This window comes from Zonotrichia leucophrys, chromosome 11 (assembly GCF_028769735.1).
Source record: "Zonotrichia leucophrys gambelii isolate GWCS_2022_RI chromosome 11, RI_Zleu_2.0, whole genome shotgun sequence".
In the NCBI taxonomy this organism is placed as follows: domain Eukaryota; kingdom Metazoa; phylum Chordata; class Aves; order Passeriformes; family Passerellidae; genus Zonotrichia; species Zonotrichia leucophrys.
The window spans coordinates 4,146,877-4,174,594 of NC_088181.1; the positions used below are offsets into that span (position 1 = coordinate 4,146,877).

The 27,718-nt window shown below is 41.1% G+C and overlaps 1 protein-coding gene across 2 annotated transcripts in view; it reads right to left on the bottom strand.

The window, feature by feature from the left end:
- CDH13 (cadherin 13) overlaps window positions 1–27,718 on the bottom strand; it is a 447,425-nt gene that overhangs the window by 285,356 nt on the left and 134,351 nt on the right. For both annotated transcript variants that reach the window (XM_064722933.1, XM_064722932.1), the window contains exon 3: window positions 7,246–7,454. In XM_064722933.1, the coding sequence (XP_064579003.1) occupies window positions 7,246–7,454 (209 nt within the window). The remainder of the gene's footprint in view (window positions 1–7,245; window positions 7,455–27,718) is intronic.

Below are 27,718 nucleotides of genomic sequence, written 5' to 3' on the forward strand. Positions count from 1 at the left end.
GATTCAGTTCTTAGCCCTCCTTGCCACTGAGGAGCACAAAGTGCCTTTTCCTGGATAACTACACCCTGGCTCACATGGAATCTGAATGTAGATTACTCACAGAGAGGCACTGAACACTCAGGGAAGTTAACACCTTCTTGTTTCACAGGCAATTATTCATGTTTCCAGTCTATAAGACCATTTTTCTCTCCTTAAATAACCAAGTACTTCTCATTTACATGCTGAAGTTGCACACTGAGGGAAAGAGGAGGAAAGCGAGCCCACACATTTGATCTAGGCACTTACACACACAGTGAATAAACTTATGAGTCACACTTTGTCCAAAAAAGGAACATTAAATTAATGAAAACCACCAGTGGCTCCTGTTCTTTACAGCATTTACTCTGGTATTCAACACAATATGTAATTGTTGCTATGGCAACTGCCACATCTCTTGGCACCATAATAATTCTCAGATAAATGGATCTTTGTCAGAGCAAACTCCAAAGCCAGTGGATATGAAACCTGCATTTCCTTGGTGCTGGGGAAGGGGGAATTCAGAGCAGGCCTGAGGAAGCACAAGCCTGGCACTGGAGGGGAGGGGAGGCTGCAGAAGGGTGGGTGTCCATTAAATCAGAGCTGCTCTGGGGGCACTGCAGGGACACCCAAAAACTGCCCAGCAAAGGGGCAGGGGAGCCACAGCACTGCCAGGCACAGCTCCTGCTCCAGGGCTTCAGCTGAAACCCTCTGGAATCTGATCATTTCAGCAACTCCTGGATCAGGCTGAGGCATAAAAAGGGAAAATAGGTGATTGGAATTTCTGTGGAAAAGAGGCTGAGGAGATTTCTGCTACAAAAGGAGCTCTTTGTTGTTTCTGCGACAGCAAGTGATCTGCACAGAGGATTTCTATAAAAATATCGTTTAAAAGGCAGCTAAATGACACTAGAGAATGACCCATTGATGAGAACAAGCTCTTGCTTTCATTGACATTAATTGAAATGTATTTTGTGCAATCCTAAAAGTAGCATTGCAGACTTTAAAAGAAAAAAAATCTATTCAGTGGTGATTATAGCATGGAAAAGTCATTTACGAAAATGCCACCAATACACAGGTATTAAATTCTAAGATCACTTTTACCTCAGCTTTTGATGCATGAATTCCAAGTCAATATGTGTTTGCAGTGCGATAACAAAAGTAACAGGAGTGATAACAACTTAATAACTTAATGGCTAGGAGAATGTTTATATGTTAAACTTTCTGCCAAACTGAACAGTGAGAAAATGACTTTTTTTGTTGTTTGATCTTTAAGAAAATCCTTCTTTATATGCCTGAAGGACACTTTCATATTTGAAGGCAAGGGATCTCCTCAGCTTTTCTTGGAATGGTATTCTGTACACAGTTTTGATCAGTATAATAACTCAAACGTATCATAGGTATTGATGCACCCCCTGTGACTTATTCAATTTTGTGCCTCTAAAATTAAATGCAAAACATGGTATTTTATTTATGCAGTGCATCCCTTTCTGCTGCAACTGCTGTATGCAAAATCTAATAACATGGAGCTCTTGGAGCCTGTTTGTCAATATCTCATATGAGAGTCCATCTCCATACCTCTGCACAGTCATTTTCAGCCTATTTGGAATTCTGTTCTAAACAGAAAAATGCTAATATACGTTAATGGGAACGATTGCCTGCTATATCAGAGAGGCTGATTCTTGATCTTATTTCCCAAATAACTTATTGAATTGCCAGATGACTAAACTCAACTATTCACACTTCCTTGCCTGAATATTTTCTGCTGTGAGAGAATCCTGATTCATAATAAGATTATTGATCCGTTATCATCTTTCTAAGGCAGAAAGCCATACATGTAGGATTTAAGGCTCTAGGCACTTTTTATCTCATATCCATAATATTTGCAATCTCTATCCTGTGGGGATAAGCAGAGAGCAAGACACAAACAAGAAATGCTAAGGTTTAAATCCAAGGAGCTTAGTTTCATTATTTCTGTTTGATACTTTAGGAAACATGCACAGGCAGAAAGCAACTTGCACAAAAGGCAGAGGCTTGGTAGGAATGAGGATTTGGGTCTGCAGGGAAGTTTCCAGCCAGGCTGCTGAGGCTGCTGTAACAAACACAGCTGAGTGCTGGCATTGGGGAAAGCAGTGATTTGACAAAGGGGAAAAAAGCAGCAGCTTCTGCCCAGCCCCTGGCTGGTACAAAGTGCACTGGACAAAGTAACAGCACTGGGGCAACTTCATTTCCTTCAGTCCGAGCTGCTGCTGGAGATGGCTTTAAACTTTGTCTACAACATGCTGTCTCTGGGTGTGCTCCTCACCCTTATCTCTTCTTTTCTTTCTCCTGTTCCTTTGCTATCTAGTGCCTGAAATGTGTCCTGAGGGTTTGACAGTTTCTATTTAATCATTTCATCCTTCTGTATGGAAGACTGCTGAGCACCATGCAGTGAAGTTACTACCAGCCTGGAATTTCTGAATATCTGCCTGCCCTCTTATCTGCTCTGGTGCCAGACTCTTGATATCTCACTCCCCTCCACCCCTCACCCTGTGTCTGTAATGGTGTAGCAAATAAAAGTTCTAAATAACTCCCTTTGCTGTGGGGAAGGAAGAAAAAAAAATAAAGGCTGCCAACACGGAGAGGCAGAGACAGATTGTGCCCCAATGTTTCGTTTTAGCTCTCAGTACACTGAGGGTATGTTCATTAAAACCAGCACTAGATTTCAGAGGGGGACCAGGACCAGCAGACACCATTTTATTTAGCCTTGGAGGACAAAGTTCAAGTCTCAGCTTGCCACCTTTTGCAACTCACCATTTATTATGAGGCTCTAAAAAAGCCTGGCAACTCTTTCTGCCTTCCACAAAACCTGACTCTTTCAATAAATACATAAATCCTCTAATGTCTGGACACATGTTCAGATAAGACAAAATTTCCAACTTTCAGTTGTCCTACTTTCTCCATAAAACAAAGCACGGATCAAGCATTGGACAAGACACAAGTTGAAAAGAGAAGAGAATGCTGCCAGTCATTGGCTCAGCCATTTTCTCCTCAGCTAGGGTTTATGAGTGATTTATTTTTCCATTAGGGATTTGAGGCTTAGCAATTCTCTGAATTATTCAGAATGAATCCAAAGTTCATTTGGGGAATTCTGGGTGAATCAAAACATTTCCAGGTCTCTTTTTTCTTAATATCCCCAAGCACTCCAGTCCTGACTGTGTGAGAGGGCATCAAGCAAACGCTGTCAGAGCAGGGCACAGACAGGGCAAGGCACATCCCAACACTGGGATTCCATGGGGAATGTGATAGATGAGTGATTGGATGCTTGACTCTCACAACTGAAAGGAAAATATCATGTATGTATGTTAAGAGAAGTTTTATAGGTTTATAGTTGTGTTTTACACCCCTTGTGTTGTTATCAGGGAGGGGCCTGGGTTTGGGACATTTGGGAGGGTTGGCTCATTACTATGGCAGCACCTGAGCTCCAAAACAGATTTAAGGAAGTGATTTCCACCACTGGACAGGGAAGGAGGAGTCCATGGACAGAACTTTGGAAGGGGCTAAAGGGTTAAAAGGTGAAACCTCCATTGTGTGGGTGAGCACATGGTGGGGAAAATCCTCTGCTCCCATAGTAATTTTTTCTCTATTCAGTCTTCTGTTGTGTTTTTGATAAAGTTTTAATAAACTTTTCTAAATTTTTGGAAGTGAGCAGCATTCCTCACAGGAATGTTCCATTGTCCACCAGCCCTGCTCCATGGGGAGTGCATGTGGAATTCCTCTTTTTCACTGAGCACTGATTGCATCAGGCTCCAAGGGTGTACAGGCACAAAACCATTAAAGAGTTAACTGTTCCACCTGCCACAGGCTCTTCTGTGCACTCACATTAAAAAGCCTCTCAGAAATGACAGAAGATTTTTGGGAATATTCCTCTCTGTCAAGACAGAGACCAGTACATCTATCCAAAATCACAGGAGGGAGGAGGCACATCCAGCAGGCTGCAGAAATCAATTCCAGCTGGAGGCTGATCTGGAATCCAGTGTGGAATCTGATGGACAGATTTCAGCATGAATGAATATCTGCAGCAGAGATTGACGGGGTTTAAGGTATGTTAGACATGCAGACACCAGGGAAAGCAGCAATGCAGTGTCTGCCCCTGCAGGAGATTGTGTGACCACGGCCAAGCTGGCTCATGATTGAGGAACCACTTCTGCCCATATTGCAGCCATGGCACCCCTGGATGGAGAGCTGCAGGCTCTGCAGGTCTGTTATGCTTCTGGCAGAAGGGAAGGAAAACAGGCCCTTAAGATGCAAATAACAGCTAAATGCTAAGTGATATTCCAACAGCTAATGATTATACTCTGGCCATGAAGTTAATTTAGTTTATCGCATAGGATGGATCGGTGAGTCCAGCTGGAATCATCCCCCATCTTTCCAGGCTTTTCTGCACATTCCAGATTGCACCCCTAAATAATTTACATATTCATCCAAAGTATGGTTGGTAGCAATCAGAAAGTTTTAGGAGCTACTCTCTGCTCCTAGGCTCCGAGTGCCAGTCAGCACATCAGAAATCATTGTTGAGAGCCATTCCCAAACACGTTGGGAATCTGCAATTAGCAACATTAACAATGGGATTTCACAGATGTAGGTTACATCCTTTCAGAAAAGAAATGGCAGTTGCTGGCAGTGGGGAAATACTTAAGAACTACTTATCCCCTAATTAGACAAGGTACAGTTCTCTAAGTACTGAATGCTAAGCACTGCTCCAGCATGTGCTCATCTTAACCCCACAGAATTATGCTGAATTACTGAGGTTCCATCTGAGCATTTCTTAGCCAAGGCTCCTTGCATAAACAGATGGAGCAGTTCTGCTGTTTCCGTGCTGACACATTTAGACTGCAAAAGTACAGGATTAAGTTCAAATTTATCATAAAATCACTTTAGATAGGACGCTGCAGTCTTTATATCCTTCTCAAGTGTGACAAACAGAAAGACAGCACTGTCTGTGTGGTGTTTAAAATAGGAAAATAGATGAAAAAGTTTGGGAAGAAATATTGGTTTAACAGCTACAGAGGGTGAGGCCAGAGCAGGACAGCCCCAGAGATTTTTATATTCCCTTGAAGGAGGAGTGATTCTCACTAGATGGATTTCCCAGGACACATTAAGGCATCATGTCACTCACAATGGCATTGCAGATACTAAATCCCACCTGAAATGGGTAATCAGGTGCTTATGGGATGAATATCAAAAGCCAGAAAGAGGTGATGAATGCAGGTTGAGATGATGTTGTGATATTGTCACCTGTGAGGAAAGGCTGGAAAGTGGCAGAATTTGCCTGATTTAGTCTGGTTTTCTCCCTCTGAAACAACACAAAGTGGTTGGAACAGAATCCAGGAGTGGGGCCAAAGCAACCCTGGCTTTCAAATGTAGTCTGGAGAGAGATTTCAACACTAGGCATCAATTAATATTGCTGGAACATTCTGAGGGGAGACACCCCAGAACCCAAACAGAACGTAAAGACAAAAGGTCACTGGCAGAGCTTGTCATAATCTGTGCAAATTCACATCCTGTAACTCCTGCTCATGAGACAAGATCTCCCCTGAATTTCAGATATTCCACAGAATATCTGACAAGATTTTCCCTAGATTGTAGCTTCCATAGAATATCTGACAAGATCTCCCCTAGATTGTAACTTCCATAGAATATCTCTCCTCACAGATCTGGAAGGGCTGCTTCTCTAAGAAAACCAGAATAAATCTTCAGAATGTGATTCTCAGAGAGTCAGATCTTCACACATAAACCAATCCCTTGAAGTTTAACTCCAGGCCTCCTGTCAGAGACGTCTCAAACTCCTCAGTGGTTTTAGTAACTTCTAACCAGAGAATGATCATTCCCGTTTTGAAACTGCTCCTAAGGTTTCAAAATAAAATCATTTGAACATTCTTGTGAATGCACCAGAAGGAGCAAGGCTTGCTAGTCTGAGGCACAGGACAGCCAAGTGCCCAGCTTGCTCCTCAAGTGTAGCTTTCCTACTCTGAATTTGGTGATCTGTAGTCCTAAACTCACAGCTCCTCCACGTAAGAGACTCCCTCGAGTATGACTGCATTAAAATTTAATTTTGTGAAGAAACGGCATATTTAAATAAAATTAAATTCCATTTCAGTGTTCTGATCAGCTTTCTGCAGTTACACATTCTGGTTCTTTCTCTCCTGCTGGCAATCCATATTCACATGGTGTGCTGCTTAAAGTGCAGAGCAAAACCTTTCCTCAGCCTTGGACTTTCAGAAGGTTGTTCAACCTTTCTCCTCAGGATAATTTGTTTTCATAATGGAAGGCTTAAGTTATACTAATATATTGTTAGGAATATAAGGAGAATGCTGGCAATTGAATGTCTAAATACCAAATCAAGACAGCAGATCAGTCATTTTTATCAAAGTTTCTTTATACTTCTGTGAAATTATAGGTCTGGAAAGGTACCAGGCTTAATTGCCTAGTAAGCCACAACCTTGCCTGCCTCTCTCCTAAATGCCAGGACACAAAAGTGAAGCTATCTCACATCTCCTTTTTTTTACTTGCAGGGGTGTGAAGTAAATAATTCCATTTATAATAATTCAATTCAATTTATGAAGTGCTTTATCCCCCTAAGGATGAGGTTTGTTTTACACTGAAATTCAGGAGAGGGAAAGAAAGCACAAAGCATTCAGTGGACAGAGCAGAGCAAAAATCAGCAGGGTATAGAGACAGAGTGTAAATGTGAACACTGTTTGTGTGCAGATGTTTAAGCAGTTTACCACCTAACAATGTCAGAGAAGCAGACCAATATGAAAATTTAAATTACACAGAATTCATTCCCATGCACTTAGACTTGGAGCAAAATGTGAAGGTTCTGTAAATTCTAAATTACACATTTAAACTATGATTTTCCATTTTTAGTTGTGGCCAAACTGTGATTACCTGGCATAACATACATTGGAAGAAGCAGTCAATTTTCATCCTTGGGCTCTTTCATTTGAATAAAGTCTTTATGAATGTTTAGCATCCCCACCTGAAGATGTAATACATCTTCCTCAACCCGGGAAATCTGCATCACAAATTAAACCAAGAGCTAAAATGTTACAGCAATATCTGCATTGAAGATTGATTTTGATCTCTGCTAACAGATTAAAATTGCCTACAATCCTAGGTGACACATGTAAATATTTAGCAGCAGCATCTCCTTGGCCCTTTTTTTTTTTTAATCTTTGGTATTTCTCTTACCTTTAATGCCCCACGTTTTTCATTTGCTTCAAGGATAAAGATTTCTGCCATATCCTCGGCGTGCTCCGACCGCGCGTGCACAAACAAGGCTCTGCCAACTTCTGATACATTCTTGAGTGCAACCAAATTCCCATCGAGTTCCACTCTAAAGTCTGGGTTAGAAACTTCAAAGTTCAATTTGTTGTTCCCCTGGCAGTCATCAAATTTCACTGGGGGCAAAAAGAAAAAAGGAAAAAACACATTGTAAGTATCCACTTTGGAACACAAGCTTCAGATATCTTTATGTTATTAGGTTGTCTACAGATTTGGGAAGAAATGTCTCTCAAAGGAGAAAAACTTCCAAAGAAATTCTATATTTTTTTTGATTCTTCTTCATAAAGAAATATATGAATGAAAGAAAGAAAGATGAAGAGGCTTTGACCAGTCTAAGTGGGTGGCAGATAAATAAAACAAATTGGATATGAGCCTTTTGGGATCAGACCTCCTTGTGCTCCCCATCCCAGCCCAGGACCTCCAAAGGCTCTTCTGTGGCAAAGTGCTTTCAGATATCCAACACATCTTTGGGCTCAGCACTGGTTGTTTACAGAATATTCAGCCCCAGGCTACTGCAAAAATTTTATAAAACTGAAAAACTGAACTCTAACATTTCCTACTGCCAGGATTGTCACACAGCCCATGAGCTGCTCTGTATCTAAGGATTGTGAGAACTTTTAATTGAACAGCAGCTCTCAATAATCCTGTTTCACTTTACATGGAAAGTTTAAAATATTTACGAAAGCTGGCATAAAGAGGAAAATATTCCTAAAGCACAAAGATTTGAGATTTTGTCTCAAATTTCTTCTCTGAGTAATTTTGCGCAAAATAATGGATAAAATATTAGTGATTTAACTACCAGCTATTTCAGTAAGAGATCTTCACCACAAACTTGCAATTGCTAAATGAACTTTTCAGGTTTTGACATCTTTGAACAATATATTTGCATGTGAAAGGTTTTTCTGCAGACAGCCTGTTTTGTATTCCCTACCTTCTCCTAGAGTTACTGCTGCTGCAGACTTTTCATTTACCTGTATGCTCTCACTATTTTTATTTTACATTTCACTTCCCCTGGATCTTTAAAAACTGCATTACAATTTCAGAAAAAACTACAGACAGTGATACCAGCTACATAAAATCAACAACAATGGAGTTTTACTGCAAAATAAAACACTTGACATAATTGTTTAAATTCACTGTATACACTTCTTGTACTGAGGCATTTTTTTTAAAGGAAGAGAAACAATGCCAGAGTCTTTTGTGGCCAATCCCTAAACTCTTCCCGACTGTGGAATTTCTATAACTGCTCCTAAAGCACAGGAATAGTCTCATGGTGGGTGGCCACTCAACACTCCTGGCAAGTTACACAGAAATCCTCTTCATCAAATTCTTATTTCTCTCCAGGCAGAACAACACGAAGACAGGGCTGCCAGAGGACCTCATGGAGATCCTTCCTTCCTGAGCATTCCCTGGGATCCAATCCCAAAGCAGAACACCACAGGGAAAAAGAACTATCACCGATTCCAGAATTTACAACTTCATTTTATGATGAATGTTGATGAGATGGGTTGGATTAACAATTAAACAACGCCAAAATCTCAAGCACTCAAACAGAATAAGGCACAAAAGGAGATGTGAGGCACTATTTACCGAAGCAAGAGTGGAGGGCTGGCCTTGGGCTGCTCCCAGCCACCCTGTCACTCCCCCACCTCAGCAGAACTGAGGAGAAGGATGGAAAAGATGAAGACAGGGAGGTCACTCACTAATTACCATCACTGGCCAAACAGAAATGACTTGGGGGAAATGAATTTAATTGCCAATTAGAAGAGACGTGGATGCTGAGAACAAGACAAAATTAAAACCACCCCATGAAGCCTTGACCCTGTGAATTCACACCAGACAATTCCTTCCCGAGGAGAGCCCAAACTCTCTGACAGACACCATGGGCTCTGGCAGAAAAACTCCCCCAGCAGCTGAAGGATCTGCTGCTGCATGAGGCTTCGGCTAAATTACATGTTTTTAACTAAAAACTGCTCCCATTTCCTCCACCTTACTGTAGGGCAAGAGAACTATCCTTGGATTCACAGCGGGACAGAAAACCAGAATTTCATCAGCTCATTTGGTGTTGCATTGAATTTTGCTGAAAGCAAGAGGGATTATAAATAAAAAAAGAAACAAAACCTCTTTTCCCTCAAACACTGCAGTGTCTCCAGACAAACCTATCTCAGGCTGTCAGGTGGCACATCCTGCCTGCAAAGTCTTGTACTGAAGGAGAACCAGGAGGGAAAACCACTGAATTTGGGAGCAGCAGCAGCTTAAAGCAATCTCAGAGTGCTCAGAGCGTGCTGGTGCCCGCACTCCCAGGCTGGGAACTGCTCCCAGGAAGGGTCTGGTGCCCACAGCAGGGTTTAGAGGGTTTTGCTCCCTGAGAAAAATCTGCCTGGTGAAAAACCACCCTTAGCAGTTGATGTTGGGTTTATGGCAGGTGTTTTAATAAACTCACTTCAATTTCCTAAAGCTACCAACCAAAAAATGCAATATTTTCCTGTCACAACAAATGTGGGAAGCTGAAATTCTCTGTACAAACCACTGTATAGATACTGCTTGGATTGCAGCCTTTGTGAATTACAAGTCTCTTATTTTTTAATCCCCTAAAAAACCACACAACCCAACTACATAATTTTTAAAAACCCAATGAAACAAGGTTTAGGAACTTATTGTATTGGTGGCATCTCTTCCCACTGCAGAGGGTTTGGGACTGCATGACTCTTAGGGTCACTTCCAACCCAAGCCAGTCTGTGATTGTCTGAATAAATATGTCTTTTCATAATCAAAAACTGCTGCTGTTCACCTATTAATAGCTTACAATTGGAAAAATTTAGCATTGGCCTCTGAGAAATTATATCAGGAATAAAAAGTTCTAAAAAACTTAAAAGTCAAAGACAACTATAATAAAATAATCCCTTAAAATCCAATGTCGTGGTTCAGAGCTGTAGCATCACCCAGCCAAACAGTCCAGGTGCCTTTGAAGAAAAGGACAAACTTTTTTAAAACACAAAGGGTTTTGTTTCTAAGGCAGGGAGGAGCTGCCTGGGGGTGCTCTGCTCCCACGCCCTGGGATCCCTGCATCGCTGCCATCTGCATGCTCTGGGGAAATTCAAAGGCCACCTGCAGGTTTGGCACATGGAATAAGGAGAAGCACTTGAATCTATTCTATATTCCCTTGGAAGTAAGAATTTGACACTTTTAAACCTTTTATACTTTGCTGTCGATTCATCTTGCTTCACAAAACCCTGCAACTTTTTCCAAAAAGGGCTGAGGCAGAGTTGTTTGAAAGTGGAAACTGGGGTTTTTTTTACCATATCTCATCCAAAAGCACTGATGCTTTCAATTCCCAGTCCTACCACAGAAATGAGAGTATTTGGTGAGGTTAATAGCAAGGAGAAGGAAAGAAATTCAAAAGGCTCTGAGAAGTACTGATATGTAGGAGAGCAATTAGAAGTGGGAGGAGATGAAGCGATCACAGGGATAGAGAACACTGGAGATTATTTGGCCTCAGGGCCAACAGGGAGGAAACTGAAACCAATTGTTGAGAGTTGAGGAGATCTGGAGCCTTAGATAAAATCCCTAGTCAAATGTGGACCTTATCAGGGTGGTGCTGTCTGCAGGACTGGGCTGAGTGGGGAACATCACCTGAGATTGAATTACATCCCCAGGAAGCTCCTCACTGGAATTTTGCTTCCTTAAACTCGTATGGCTTCTGGGGAAGAGCCAAATACCCCAAATTTACAGTACTTGAGCTGCCTCTGGCAGGTTCCAGGAGCAGCTACACAGCCCATGGAGCTGAGGCTGGCACTGACCACACTGACCTTCCCTGCCAGGCACTCAGGAGAGCTCTGAGGAGTTTCAGCTGCATCAGCTTCCTCAGATTTCCCATCCATGGCATCACATCTACTTCTTAACCAAACCTGTACATTGTAAATGCCCATTAAATACAAGGCAAATTGGATTTTTAGTTCTTATTCTCTGGTGAAAAATTCTTGCTCTGTACATAAAACCAGTATAGAAATGTAAAAACTCAAAAGTGCAATTAATTCATTACTCCTTTTGTCCGCCAAGTACCAACCAGTGCAACAAGAAATGAGACAGAAGTTGTGGATATCAGCTGTGGAAGGTGTCAGCCTGAGCTGCAAAGGTGCTCTCTGAATATCCAACACTTGGCTGCTTGGCAGCCCTGCTAACATATGGTCTGTGTGATGATGTTTGTGATGTTCATGCATTTGTCACAGAAATGAGGTGTGAGGAAAGCCCTGAGATGGATAATTGACATTTTTCCCACTACCCACATGCATTATAACAGGTTGGGTGAGTGGCAGCCTGATGAGAGGGGCCGCAGACACCCCCCAGAAGTTCCCATGTTCTCCTGCACACTCTGCATTGGAGCTTGAGGACTTTAACTGGATTTTCTACTCCTCAGAGCAAAGGCCACCTGTTCACCCTGTGTCTGTACAGCACTTGCAACAAAATGATTCCTGTTTGGTGCTCAGGGTGTGACAAAAGTGCAAAAATGAATGATAGCAACAGACCAGCTCTAGCCCCAAACTGAAACGTTGGTAATGCTGCACCAGGCATGACGAGTGAATGTCTCACTGACAGGAATTCAATGGGCAATTAAAACAGTGATCTAATATTTATGTGAGGGTGGAGTTCTTCGTTTATTGATGCATCCATGACTCTTTTGATGTTCCTAGTCGTGCTCCAGCTGCCAAATGAACATCTTTATTGTGCCTAATGTGCCACATGCTATGAGGCAGGCTCCAAAACTCCATGCAAGCAAAATGAAAACACTGCCAAGCAGCTCCCAGTGAAAAACATGAGTGTCATTCATCGCCCTCTGCTCATTTCTCAGCCTCCTGTGTTAGACTTTTACTCCTTTTTGTAAAATTCACGTGTCAATTGTACAGAATATCTCTTTCCACTGAGCAATATTCATTATTAGCAATACCTACATGGATCCCAAGGATTTAATCACTGACTTTGAGCTTATTATCGCCAAAAGATCTGGTGGAAAAACTTGTGCAGGATCCCAAGTCCATTATTGCAATGATGGGAAAAGTTTAAAGTGGAAATATTAACCTTGATAGATCTCAGCAAGGAAACTCATGTTCCTGGGATTCCTCCTCTCAGTGCATTCCATTTTCCCTGTTATGATATAACACAAATGTGAGGTTTCTACACCACTGTGATATTTATGATAATGACCCACAGATGTTTTAAAGGATACCATTTTAAAACACTGAAAGGTTAGCAGTTGCATTTCTTATAAACTAAAGTGAAAGAAAACAAGCTGAAATAGGTTTGCATTCAAAAGCATATGTTGGTCTGATATATTCCACTTCCAAAGTAATTTTTTTTCTGAGTTTAATTCTTAGCAGTTTAATTTGTTTTGAACAGAAATACTGAATCCATAATTTTCTCTCTGGTGAAATCTCCACAGAGGTATTCTGAATAAATAAATACACAAATTTCTCTATAAGCATACCAAAACTAACTCTGTACCTCCCTGTGTACAGGTATTCATATATTTTCTGTTAGCTCGCCATAACAAGCAACAAAATTACTCCTGAATGTGGAAATTTCACATTGAAAATACAGACTTAATTGCTCTATCAATAAATATGAAGATGCTTTTTGGAAATATAACCTAGCCTTGCTCAAATCCATGGGAATTACAACATCAAAGCAATATTATCCTCTGCAATTTTTTTCCTTCTCCTTTCTAGCAAATAACTTTAGATCCTATTGAAGGCACGAGTCAGAAGGTGTATCTGTGAGAGGTCTGGAGGTGCAAGAAAAGCACATTACAGCTGCACAAAGGCAACTTTACTCGCCAGCCCAGCAGGGATCCCCCAGCTCTGCTCAAAACAGGGAAGTGAGAGAGGCTGAGCCTCATTAACCACGGAGGAAAGTGATGGCTGAGGCAAATGGAAATGCTTCTGAGTGCTGTGGCTGTGTATAAAAATTCATAAAGCACCGTGACCTGGAGGGGCTCTTGTTAGCAGCGAGAGTGAGGGAGGAAAGGGAGAGGGGCTGGGGAGGGAAGGGCTCCCAGCTCTGGGACAGCTCTGAGCACCTCCAGCTGCACAAACGCCAAGTTGAGCTATCCTGCCCACACTGGATATCATAAATCCACCTGGAACAGCACATCTGGACTACCTGAATCCATCCCAGAACAAGAGAGGAAGCTGCCACCACAGTTACCAGCACAGGAGCTGGGAAACCAAACAAATCCTGCCTTTCAAGCCAACAAAAAGGTCCACTAGGAGAACCAGCTTCTTTCCCTGCCTTTGAGGTGCCTTCAAACCATCTCTTGAGCACGAGTTCTGGCAGTGAGCCCACAGCCTGTGTGTTTCTGCTGGTTTGCTGCAAAAACACCTGAGCAGCAGAAGGAAAAAGTGTTGCCCCATGAAAATTTGAGAGCAGAATAATATCCAGACAAGACACTGTCAACAGTTAAATCAGACAGGTTGTTCCTGAAGTTATGATATTATCATTATTTTATATCTAAAAGTCCTGCAGAAATAATGATTTCACAGATTAGAAACCTTCTAGCGTGACTGAAGTATTTACACAAAAAAACTTATTGAACATTTAATAAAATGAACAAAATGAATTTTATGAAAACCCTTTCTCAAGGTTTTTATACAGCTTAATGCTACCCTAACTCTGCAGTAGAATTGCTACAGAATTATTTTTTTTAACAAATCCAACAAGCAACAGTGGGTTATTATCTTGCACTGCATGTTTATGATTTTCTTGCATTTATATAATTTCTTTATGTGCCCCTGAAGTAAATTACAGTGATGACTTATTTAGTATCCAGAGAGTCAGAAATTGAGGGAACACGAACAACAGTGAAACGTTCGTCACAACATAACAAGAATTGCTTAAGACAAATACACATTTATATTTGGATTCTTTGGAAGAACAAGTACTAAGCAACAAACTGCATCCCTGAGCACACTTTTCAAGTCTGAAAAAACAAACTGATTAGCTAAACTGGCAAACATCCCTGTGTGGCTTATGTGTGATGATTAGATTTGTGCAGAGCCCTGTTATGACACAAAAATTAGGCCAGCAGTTCATCCACAGGGCACAGGGTGTTCATTGCTGCCCTTTGGAGAACACCCTTTCCACTGGAGAGATGGTGCCTATTAATAGGCACAGCTTTCCCTGTGCTGTCAGAATTCATTGCACGTATCACAGAGAGGAGAAAAGCTCCCTTAGATGGTGGAAGACAAGAGATTTCACCCAGGAGCCAGCTGCAGCCAAGGAAGGTGTGATGTTCTACAAAAGAGCCACACTGATCTCTCTCCTGCATATCCTCTACCACCTACAGTCATAGCAGAGCTGGGAAATTGCTAAAACCTGAGATTCTGCAGCACAGATCACTGAGCAATAAGTGATACCTGACTGAAGGTTCCCTCTTGGGTGATGGGTTTGATGTGTGATTCCAGAGCCAGGGACTCCATCCACACCAAACCCCAGCTCAACCATGCCCTGCTCTGCCCCTCTCCTCACCTTCTGCCCTGCCCAACACTGGGCTCTGGCATCTTCACATCTCACTGAGCTCTGTCCCCTTCCTCATCTCACTCAGCTCTGCCTCCTTCCACATCTCACTGAGCTCTGCCTCCTTCATCTCACTCAGCTCTGCCTCCTTCCTCATCTCACTGAGCTCTGCCTCCTTCCTCATCTCACTGAGCTCTGCCTCCTTCCTCATCTCACTGAGCTCTGCCTCCTTCCTCATCTCACTGAGCTCTGCCTCCTTCCTCGTCTCACTGAGCTCTGCCTCCTTCCTCATCTCACTGAGCTCTGCCTCCTTCCTCATCTCGCTGAGCTCTGTCCCCTTCCTCATCTCGCTCAGCTCTGCCTCCTTCCTCATCTCACTCAGCTCTGCCTCCTTCCTCATCTCACTGAGCTCTGCCTCCTTCCACATCTCACTGAGCTCTGCCTCCTTCCTCATCTCACTGAGCTCTGTCCCCTTCCTCATCTCACTGAGCTCTGCCTATCTGCCCCTGGCACATCGCAGCACCACTTGGCTTGATCTGAGTATCACATCTGGTATCCTGAACTAGAAGTGATCAACCCTAAAACCAGAGGCCTCACAAATTGTATCACCCCAGGCCTGGAGCAAAGTGTCCTTGCCCTGCAGCACTGGGGTTGCTGTTTGGTTTTCCAGCCCAGAGCACAAGTGAGCAAGACAGCTCCATCAGCACCAAACTCAAGGATTCCTGACTTTTTCCATGCCACTGCTACTTGGCTTTTCCCACCACGCTCCCTCTTTCCTTTCTGCTAGAAAGGAAGATCCCTGAGCAGCATCTCGTGCTCTTAACAAATTTATTCTGCCAACAGGGCTCCATCAGCTGTCTGTGACTGCTTGAAATTACAGCAAAACACAACCACTACAATCAAAACTGAAGGCATTCCCTCCTCCTCCTCCAGCAGACTTCATCAGCTCACATTACATGATATCTTCACACATCATTTTGCTGCCCATTGTCTTATTTAGGGCAAAAATTTAATCAGGTGGAAGGAGCTGTAATGAGTTGTTCTCAGTTGGAAGTTATCTTGACTTATTCATTACAACACAGAGGTGTTATTGACTGATCTCCTGGGTCAGTGGCTGCATTATAAGGCACGAAAATACTGTAGCTGCTGTTCTAAACCCTAGAGAAAAATTACTGTTCAACAAAAATATTATGTCAGGGAGTGTGTCTGAAGAAAAAAAAAATAAAACCTTCAGAAGTTATATCACAGTCATTGATCTTCTGAGCACAACACAGAGTTCAGTTTAACCAGAGTTGTTTTCTCTCTGTAAATGCAGGGGACATGAACTGACACCACATTTGTGGAGCTCCAGTCTCAAAGGAGCTGTCACATCTAGGGAGGAAAGTGACATTTCCCTGTTAATGCTGCATCGATTCTGAGCAGCCCAAATAACCCCAGAGCCAGCAGTGATATGTAGAAAAGATACTTTTAAACTTTGTTGGTCTGTGAAAGGGTTTCCCATTGCAATGCAAATGATCAATAATTTTCCATTTCAGCAGATTTACACAACATTGTGCTAAGATCCCCAGGAGAACATGAGATGAAATTAACTTTAGATTCCTACAATGTCTTCACTGGCTGGGCCTGAGACACAAGCAGACAGAATCAAAGACACTCAGATGCATTCAATATGCTCATGGCTCTGCAGATCGCTGTGAGAAGTTTGTCAATATGAAATTAATCGTGTCTATAGAGGAGGGAGAAGGGACAGAACTCTGAGTTTGTACAAGAATTCCCAGTGGGATATAATGGATTATTTCCTCTGAATGCTGCCTGAATAAAGCTTGGAGCGGCAGTGTTCTACTGACCATGAATTTCCTTGTCTTCAGCACATCTATTCTTTGTTCAGTCACCCTAAGTGCTAACAAATCCAAATTTCTTGATATTTGTAATTTATTGAAAACTAATCAGTGGAGATTGAATTCAGGAAAAAACCCCAAAAAACAGTGTCCCAGGAGTTTTAACTGTATAAAAAAAAGGCTGCTAGCAGATGTCAAAAAGTACCAACAAGCAATCACTCACAGGAAACACCTACAGTAAAACCAGCCCAGAAAGTACCTTATTGACACCAGTATATGTTTCAAATGCCTCCAAAGCCACAAATTTATTTAGCAAAGATTTTTCATTAATTAGACAATTAGTCAAAGGTCATGGGGATATTTTCCCTCAAGTTGACAATTAAAACTGTTTATCTTCAAGGTCAGTATGTTATAATTACAGTGATCTGTCACTTCTTAATGTGATCTGTCAAAACTTTTTCAATTTTTTTTTTTATTTTTTAAATGCACAAGGTTCTGCCAGCACTCAACTAATTTTCTATGAGTGTTAATTAAGAAAAACTATGATATTCTCTTGGATGAACAGAAGATGCACTGGGTTACACACACATTTCCATTTGCCTGAGGTTGGGCCATTAGTAGGAAAGGTAAATTATAGAAGTGAAATATGGAGCCTCACTGAAGGAATGGAAACTTTGTCTGCTCCTACAGTGGCAAGTTCAAATAATCTGGTGATTTGAGGCTGGAAGAAGAAATTACTATTGTAAAAAATATCTTTTGTTCTATACCAAGTCCATGGCAGCTACTCACAGCCTTATACACTTGCTTTTATCAGAGATGGAAGAAAAATATTGCTTGAGATATCTCTCCTGCCGTGGCAGTAACTTGGAGACAAGAAGTCAAAGGGCAGGAGCTTTTCATTAAATAAGGCATCACTGCAAAGTGCTTTTTTGCACATTACCCACAGTTGCTGTGCAAGGCAATATTGCCTCCACCTCCTCAGTCTTGGGTCTTGGTTTCACCTTCTGTGCAGGATGACAACTAATCTGCAACTCAGCTCACTGCTTCCTCACCTCAACACTCCAACAGAACCCAAAGCATCAGTCAGTACATCTAGGAAATGTTAAAAACCCCAAATACATGGGCATCTACAAAGAGCTGCCCTTCTTCTGGAGTGATAGTAATTATAAAATTATAATAATATTTCCTTAGAAGACGTCCCCAGGAATAAAGCCTTCAACTTGTGCCCTGTGAAATAATATCCAAACAGCACTCAGGGGTAGGAGTTTGTTTCAGAAATAGAGGGTGACGCATCATTTACAATACATAAAAGGAAATGAGAGTGAGTAATAAATCCACTGTGCAATATTTTCCTTTCAAAATGGATACTGTAGGTTGCTGGCCTATTTTCCCAGCTGCTGAATGAGTAATGCCATGCCTGAAAATCTGCTCAAACCATTTATTCCGTAGATTGTTCAGCTTTCCCAATGAAAAAGTAAATCAAAGGCCCTCCCAGTTCCAGGGGAAATCTTTTGGTTTCTCATCTTCTCCATCAATGAGCCTGACAGAGGAATAACAATTCCTCTTGGTGGTTCTACCAAGTTCTCTCACGAGAGTTCCCTCAACCTCTCATGTAGAAAGTTGATTTCTCCAGACTGATCTGATAAATGTGCAAACAACTGACCTGCACTCCTTTTCAGCCCTCAGTCTAAAAATCAGGTTAATAAAATTGAGCCCTTGGACACAGTTTACTAACAACTTTTCAGAGGCCTTCAGAATCTAAACTGCATTTACTTTTGCAAACTGAGTTGGTAGTTAAGCTTTTGTTTTACTCAAGCAGCCATCCAATTCTAACACAGAGATAATTCTATAAGCCACACAAAAATCAACCTGCTAAAGTACAACATTTCTGAGAATGAGGAAAGCCACTTCTCAGAACTGTGCTAGATCTTAAACTTGTTAAACTTATTCAAACAATATCAGTGCTGGACTAACTGTTACAGAACCAAATAACCTTGGTTTGAATTTTGACTCTCACACTAAGATTAGACAAGTTGCACTGCTGAGAACAATGTAATTAAAATTGCACCATGTAATCTTGCTCTGCACAGTCATTCCCAGAACAGTTTCTATTCACATCAAACACAGGCTTTTATACTTTAAAGAAAGACAGGCTTTGGTATCTTCCACAAAAGAACTGACCTGAGGGAAAGTATATTCTGTCAGTCAGGATCATTTATAAATAACCTTAAATTTGTTTACACAGATAAACCAAGGGAAGAACATCAGGCTTCTGAAGTTTGTGCCTCTTTTAATAACTAAGGAACAATGGGAAAAAAAAAAAATGAAGAGAAAACACAAACAGCTCAATAGTGATTATTTGATGATCCTGGTTGTGTTGTTATCCACGTTTGCTGCTGAAATGGGTGGAATTGCTCCACGTTTAAACAAATACAGCACATGAAGCAAATGACAACGAAAACTTGTGTCAATTGCTTCACACAATCTGTATTTCAGATATAAGCTCTGCTCCTTTGGGCCATTTGCTGCTGGCTGGTTGTCACAGGTGGATGTCCCACCTTCCTCTGGCACCACGGAGGTAACGCTGCCAACCTCGAGCTGGCACCACTGGAACCAGCAGATGAGATTGGGATCAAGGCAGTGCTGGATTCCAAACCTTTTTGGAGCATGGATCAGACCCATAACTGACAGTTTCCACAGAAAGTTGTGACCAGTGAATAAAATTGAATTAATAAAATTGTGTCTTGGATTAAACTTCACAGTCAACAAAAGAGTACATTGAAAAGCTATCTGAGAATTTTATTACCAGATACTCTCTCAGATTTAATAAATTACAGTTATCCCTAAAGTTACATGAATTCCAGCTGCCATCATAGCTGTCAATTCAACTAGTGTCAAAGTCAAATAAAGGAAGAAATAATTTGATTTATCATTTTCCCTCATTTCTCCTTAGGCTTTGTATAGGTCCCACTAATGACAAATGCTCTGATGGCTGCACTGAGAATTACTCATAAAGATTTCCTACACTCTCACCTCACTTTGCAGCATTAGAATGCAGAAACCTCAGCACATCTGTTTGAATAAGTGCCTCTTTTCCTTCACATTAGAATAACTATAATGATTATAATGCTTATGAAGTTTAAAGAGGTGAGATAATAATCAGTCAATCTTTACTTTGCTTCTGGTTATAAAGCCATTAAAAAAGAAAATAATGCAAAAAAAGAAAACCCCAAACCACTAAATCTGTGCATTTTTCCAGCTCACATCCCCTCCCAGAGCATTAGTCTCTTGTGACAAATAAAGCTCTGTCCTTGTGTACACTGATATCCTCATTTGTGTTCCACTTTGTTAATGGCTACAACCATGACAAACAGAGAATTCATCTGGTAAATGTGAGTTGCCAAAAGTTTTCAAGTGACACAATGTTATATATTTATACACATGGCTGCTTAGCAACTTTGTAGTAGTTCCACCCAGGAACTGAGGCATAAATAAGTAATTATGCTATAGCAGAGAGTGCATGAGACATTTATAAATGTAGGAACAGAAAGGTTATCAGAATTCATCACCTAGCAACAAATATAATATCATCAGCTCTCCTGTCTAGCAGGCATCTGGCAAGACATGCATTATAAACTCTGCTGCCTAGCAAGTTAACTTGGGAGTTTGAAGTTGAAATGAACTCTACAGCTAATTAAACTTAGCTCAGTGCTTCTGTAGGCTGCTTGTTTGTGTTTCAGCACATGCTTTATTCTGGAATAAACAGTTGCCATTCACTCATCCACAGATGGGTCACACTCAAACACTGACAGAAGCCAAGAAAATGAGAATACAGAGACATCCTGCACTTTCTCATGGCTCCCAAGAAATCCAGACTGGCTGGTTAATGGGTGTAAATACAATGCACATGAGCAATTCTGGGAGCGTGCTGAGATCCCTCAGACTCAGAACATGATCAAACTGTAGTGTCAACATGGCTCCCACAATGCAATTTTGGGGATGATTCCAACACAAAAGACTGGTTTTACAACCCCACACTTGTCTTAAACATTTCAAAGTGATGGATGTAATTATTCACCAGATTCACTTAATAATAGACTAGATCTTGCATCAATGAATATTAACTAAAAATAAAATTAGTTTTGAAGTACCAAATGCTTTGTGTATTCAGCCTGATAGACAACCTTCACTCCTTCCCTCCATCCTCTTTCCCCTCAGTGTTTTACATAAATACTCTGTTATTACAAAATCTGCTGTCTGGAAACTGATGAGCCTCATTATTGCACAGGCAATGGCTGCTATTGTACTGCAATGTAGAGCGATAGAGGTGCAGTGGTGCCACCACACTTCATTTTACTTTGTTCATCTCATATTATTTTTGGAAAGCAGTTCCTGATCATCACCTCCAAGCTCTTTTATTTTGCAAAAGTCTTCATTAAAATTTCCTTCCAAAGCTGAACAAAACTAGATTTCATTACAACCCTGAAAGATGTCTGTCAGTGTTTTGAAGTTCTGCCAGAGACAAGTCTGGATTGGGAATATTCTACACCAGGGAAGCTTTCATAGAAGAGTAAATTACAGACAGAGAAATGGATCCTGAACTGGCAAAGATCACACAGTCATTCTATCCATTTCCTAGACATGGAACAGTTCTCTCATATGAATCCCAACTCCAAGAGATGAGAACATTTCCTTGCAGGAGGAGTTGGAGCCCAGCAGCCCTGGCTGAGTGCAAGTAGATCACCTGGCCAACCATGGAAAGCAATCAAAAAATAAAATACAGGCTCTTTTCATCCCCCCACATCTGCTCCTGCCTTTGCAGACCAATCCTCCCTAGCGTGTACACTCAGTCTCTGGGCTCCTCCTGACTCACGTCTCAGGAGCATCTCTCATCCCAAACAAGCACAAGGAGGAACGTGCTCAGCTCTTGGGGAAGTGTTTCTCCCACTGTGATTCCCGTGCCTGCCTCCCACCCCCTCTCCTGCTGACACAACCTTTCCCTGCAACATTCCCTTACAGGAACTGGCACTGAGTTGTGCTGCTCAACTTAGCTGCATTTGCAGACTTGTTTCCCAATTATTCATTCCTCCTCCAGCTTTCCAAACCACCAAAAGAGTAAACATTATTTTACTACTGCATTCACTTGCTGTTCCAGGAGGAGACTGTATTTTTCCCCCTTTTCCTTCTGAAGTGTCTAGAACATCCTCCTTTATAGCCATGGAAAATAAACCAACTTTAATCTGTGTTAACATGTTGGGAGCTCCAGATAAATTGCTCATTTGAGATCACACAGCAGGTACTTCCATAGAAACATGGAACAGTTAAGGTTGGAAATGACCTAGGAGATCAAGTCCAACTTCCAGCCCAGTACCACCATCATGTTAATCATTAAGCCATGTCCTCAGGTGACACATCCACAGGTTTTTTTCCAGAGATGGTGACTCCACCACTTCCCTGAGCAGGAACTTCCCTGAGTTCCAATATTTTAAACAATTCCTGTGAAGGAATTGTTCCAGAGCTCAGGATGGCTCTCACCAGTGCAGGGAACTCCACTGCCCATAGCTCTGCAGGCCACTGCTCCTCTATAAAAAAGTTGGAATCACCACACAGGGTAGAGTGCATATATTCCAGAAAAACATTTGGACACAAGCATCAAGACTTGCCTAGGAAGAAACCTGGAAGTGCCAGAACAGTCAATCAGCACACACAAAATAAATAGAAAGTTACCACCTGAGAGCACCAATTGACAATAGACAGTGTCACAAAATCTGCCACTCTCAGGAACAGAAAAGCTTTTCATAGGCCAAGAATTTTAAATTAATTTCATTGTCTCCATCCACAGAAGCCATCAGGTTTTTATTTCCACTGAAATGGGGTTTGGCTACAAGTATTGAAGAATTCATTTGCTCAAAATGCATCCTGTGACCTGCAGGGACCAGGGACAGCCACGGAAACTCCCTCAGGAAGTTCATCTCAATGACAAGCACATGTACAAAGTGCTGAAAATGTCAGACAGGGATGAGCAAATTGATAGTTAGGATTAAATAAGGATGTTTAAAGTACCAACACAAGCATGTACATGCTGAATGTGGGCAATAATATTTTAAAACATGAATTCATGCATTTAATTGTTATTAGGAATGGGAAAAAAATCCACTAAAGAAGATTCAAATACCAGATCTCTATTCCCATCCCAGACAAGCAGTGCTTACAAACACGGACCAGCCTCTCAACAGGCAGACACCAGTTCTTCCCAGGTAGCACAAGTGACACAACATGGAACAACATCAGCAGGGAAAATCAAAACACAAAAATTAGATTCTGCAAAAAGTTACAAGATTATGGATAGGAGACAGATGGAAAGGAAATGCAGATATTCCAGAGGGAAGTGTTACTGGTCATTTGAGCAAGTTCTGTAATTCTTAGGCCTCAGGACAGCAGGAGAGTTCATTACTGCTGAGAGTCTTTGATTCTATGTGACAGAAAAAGCTGCACCCAAAATGAGTGTCCCAATTTCTGAGCTGGTGGAGAAAGAGAACACCAGCACTAGACTTTGGTTAAAGGATCACATGGGATTTATTTAATTCTGTCTTCACCAGTTATTCCAAGCATGACTTTTTATTCTAGGTCAAACAAAAATAAGTGTTAATATTATGAGATTTTAAAAAAATATTTTTAATTTAAGCAAGAGGGAAAAAATACCAAAAATTCCCACAGATTTCCAAATTAAAACAAATATCTGGGCAGAAAACCAATTGTTGTCACACTTGCATGAGGTGAATTATGAGACATTATTCCAATAAACTGATGTGTAGCACTGCTCAAGATTTACATCAGAAACAGAATTTCATTATGGAAAAAAAAATAATAGGTCTACAAAATAATCATAGCTTATTAAAAAACCATCACCTTCCAACTAGTAAAAATATTTAGTGTTCTTTATCTTGTTTCAAGCAAAGTCAAAGGAAACCAAATAAACAATTTTTCTATTTTAACTACCTATTGTAACTTTTTTTTTACAAAGATTCAATATCCATTTTATGTGGAAACAAATGGTGGTGCTGTGTAAATTAATTTCTTGTTTATTAAAATAATATCACATTCCCACAGGCACAGAAAGGAATTAGGAATTTCTCTTTTCAGATTTTACCTCCTCTATAAATCTTAAAACTTTATACATATTTAATTAAAAACAGTTGCAGTGTATAACTCATCATTACATATATCAGCTAACATTTCTCATTAAGGCTACAGATTTTGGAATTGCAGCTGCTGCCTGGTAAATAAGTCCTTTTTATACATATCCTTCATAAAACAACCTCTGTTGCACATTCCTATTGTTTTGCTATTTTTTCCCCTGGTAGATATGTACTTTTCTGCTATTGCTTTAAAACTGCATTTACCTGAGAAGCAGGAGTCTAAATCCAGGACTTTATGAAAGCTCAAAAAAAAGGCACTTCTTAGTAAACATCAGAGCAGAGCAAATAATTCACAACAATCATTTATTTATTGGATTTGCCATTTATTTTTCTATTCACCACAGATTGCTAAATTCTTATATGTAAATTATTCATGAATTTCTGCCAATGCTTCTGCCATTTAAATTACTGTGAAAATGGAGTTGCAATTATTCTGATTTCAACATTGGCTCTGTCAGGTTTTTGGAGCACTGGTTCTGCTCCATGATTGGTTGCAACTTGCCAATTTGGAATATGTTTCAAGCATTACACTTGAGTACACTGTTCAAAATTTACTTTGTCAGTTCTATACTTGCAATTTGTGCTCTGAATATAATGTTTTCTGACATTTCCATACTGACAAAAGCTCGAGTGTAGACACAGCTATATCTTGCTTCAATGGACATTTCAGTGGCATTATTTCAGTCATTTTCAGTGCCAAAGCCATTACCAAAATACATGAGACTGACAGAGGAGGTTTTTGACATTAACCGCCTCTGTGTTTTCTGCTGTTTATAAAGGTGCCTGAGTCAGGAGGGCTCTTGATGACAATCCCAGCTGGTTGCTGCTCAGGCCATCCATAAAGTGTGCAGCCAGCACTCGAGGGAGGAGCACAAGAGATCCCACCCCAAGATCCCAAAAGAAAGGGAAAAGAATGGCAAGGAGCAATCCTTCCAAGCAGGAGGGCACACCTTGGCGCAATGGTTGATCCTTTCCACCCAGGAGGGAGAACTCTGACAGGGAGCTGATGACCACTTTAGTTAAAACACCCTGGCACCTCAACAGGGCAGCTCCAGCCAGGAGCCCCCAACTTCTCCAGCACCTGGGGAAGATCTCGTACTGCCCCTACAAACCTCTGCCAAAAAATAAGAGCTGGGAAACAGGGACTTTGAGACAGTTCAGTATCAAAACACAACCAGAGCTCCCCTAGGGTCAGATGAGGCTGAGGGGTTCTCATTCTTCAGTTCCAAAGCCAATGTGCAAATTGATTCACCTCAGTGTTAGCATTACTGCAGAACATCCCATTTTCATCTCATAATCTCCAAAGCTACCTGTGCTTTGCATTTGCACCTTTGCTATTAAAACTTGGCATTGTACCCAGTGCCTCTCCTGACAACAAACAAATGGCCTGAGGTTACACACAGATCAGGAGGGACAGAAAATACTCCAAGTTTCAAAGTGGTAACTCACTTTGACCAAAGTGGTCAAACTTTCAACACTTTACTTCTTCCCATCACTTTTCAGAAGATAAACCTTGCAAGGGGACGGTTATAATTGAATCTCCCAGTGTTAGCAACAATGCATTTTACATGAGAGAGCCTGATCTGGCTTCGCAGGGTTGAAGAGTGTTTGCAAGCCAGTAAAGCCCCATCAGTTACTGTAATACATCCCTCTCTCCTCAAAACACTAAGCTCCAGCAGTGATGGAGGAGGCACTGAGTCGAAAAGCTCCGAATTTGAAAGTCTCATCATGTGAAATGAGGATAGATTATGTACAACACTCAGCCTGCTCATTTCAGGAGTGAAGTTTACCTAAGAAATGCACCTTTATATCACTACAGACAAAATGCAGTCAAAGAAATAATATCATAATCTAAAATTAAATCAAATGTAATCTAAAAAGTCAACCTACATTACATTAATAATTGTAGCTGGGATTTGGAAACAAAGCAATTTTTAAGAGGATGTATTTGGTGTAAGTTTTTCTTTGAAGTCCCTGGGCAGCACATCAAAGAGGGAATGTAACATGCTTATTCTCTAGGGATGGTACTTAAAAAATCACAAAAACTCTATTGGGGACACACTTTGTCACTGCTCTCAGCAGAACAAACACAGAGAAGTAGGTTCTGTGTGCTGCCTCCAATGGAGATTTGAGCTGATTATCCCATTTTGGTACAAAGAGCAGCAAATTTGGGAATTGGTCACCTCTCTGCACAAAGTCAGGAATTACCCAGTGAGCCACCTCACTGGGACCACCACCAAAGTGAAGAATTTCAAGTTCTGCTCCCAGTTTTTAGTGGAAAGCTCTCTTGAGCCAGGACCTCTGAAGGAAGAAATGTGCATCTCATGTGATTCCTTTTAACAGCATCAAGATTTTACTTTTTATTTCCCAACAAGTGTTTCAATACCATTCCAACAGTACTTGGAGGAGTAACCTGAATGCCTTTGCAGCCTGGATATTTGTTAGAGGAAGAGAAGTAAATCAGTTAAATTAAAAAAAAAAAATCTAGATGGGGCACTGCAAAATTTTGTGCAAGCCACTTATGCCGCAGAAAATTGATTTTCCCGCAGGTTCTGCAGCTCTGCACTCCCTTTTGAAGTAGAGAAGCTAGATATATTTTTCTACATATATTTCTCTGAGCTAGAGCCCAGAACAGTTTTATATTTTGCTGAACATTTTCCAGCTGATTAATGTTGTGTTTACCAAACTATAAATATAGGATGATGCCTCCTTGAAGAAGTGATTTAACTTTTCTCCTTTAGTTTTGTAAATTGTTTTTGCTGTGTGTCTTTAAATGAATGGTGTAAACATAAAACTGAAACTTCATTCCTACATTCTACATTACATTTTCTAGAGAGATTTTCTTTTTTAATAATGAGCAATAGCAAAATACCAGTACCCATCCTGTGCACAAACACAACTCAGATCTTTAACATACAGCATGTGCTGAAGTTTAATATAACCTCAGTAAGTTATTCAATAAAACAGAAAATTATTTCATTTTTAATGAGCTGATGTTTTAAGAGGGTTTTTAAGTAGAATTTGACGTTTGGTGGCTTTTTCATGTCCTTTCTAGGAAACCTCTCTGATGCCATAAACACAGCCTGGCTCTTTTGATTACTTTTTTTGGCTTCAGAGAGATTTGGGACATAGAGTTCTTTGTCTGGCTTCATCTGTTCACAGGAATATTTCTGCTTTTACTTTCTCACATGAAGGGGACCCTCATTCCTGCCTGCTGTAAGTTTGTACCCACTGACAGCACTGGCTCAAGCTCAGATCCTGGTGACAAAGGGGCTTTGCACTGATCCCAGAAGGTTCTGATTAAGCTGCCAGTGGAAATATTGTTGTATTAAGATGTAACTGTACAGACATTCCTCTCTCACAGGGTGGGGAGGCCCTGGCACAGGTGCACAGAGAAGCTGTGGCTGCCCCTGCATCCCTGGAATACCCAAAGCCAGGCTGGACAGGGCTGGGAGCATCCCTGCCAATGTCAGGAGGGGAACAAAACCTTTCAGGTCCCTTCCAGCCCAAGCCAGTCTGTGATTCTTTGATTCTGTGATTCTATGACACACCAATCTTCACAAAAATATGGGTTTTCCTCACCTCCCTTCATTTTCAATAATATATTGGCAGTTTCTAGAAGTGCTGGAACGAGTGGAGATATTTCAGTGCCACCCACAGCAGATGACATTTCCCCCCTGCCACACTGGGATTCATCAGCACTGAGAATGCCATTCCTCAAGTTGCCCCATTATCCTGGTGTTAGGAAATGTCTTTGGCAATGATTTCACCAACACAACCAGGGGTTCTTTCCAAAACTCCTTAGGTAACAACTCATTTCCCATCTCTCATTTT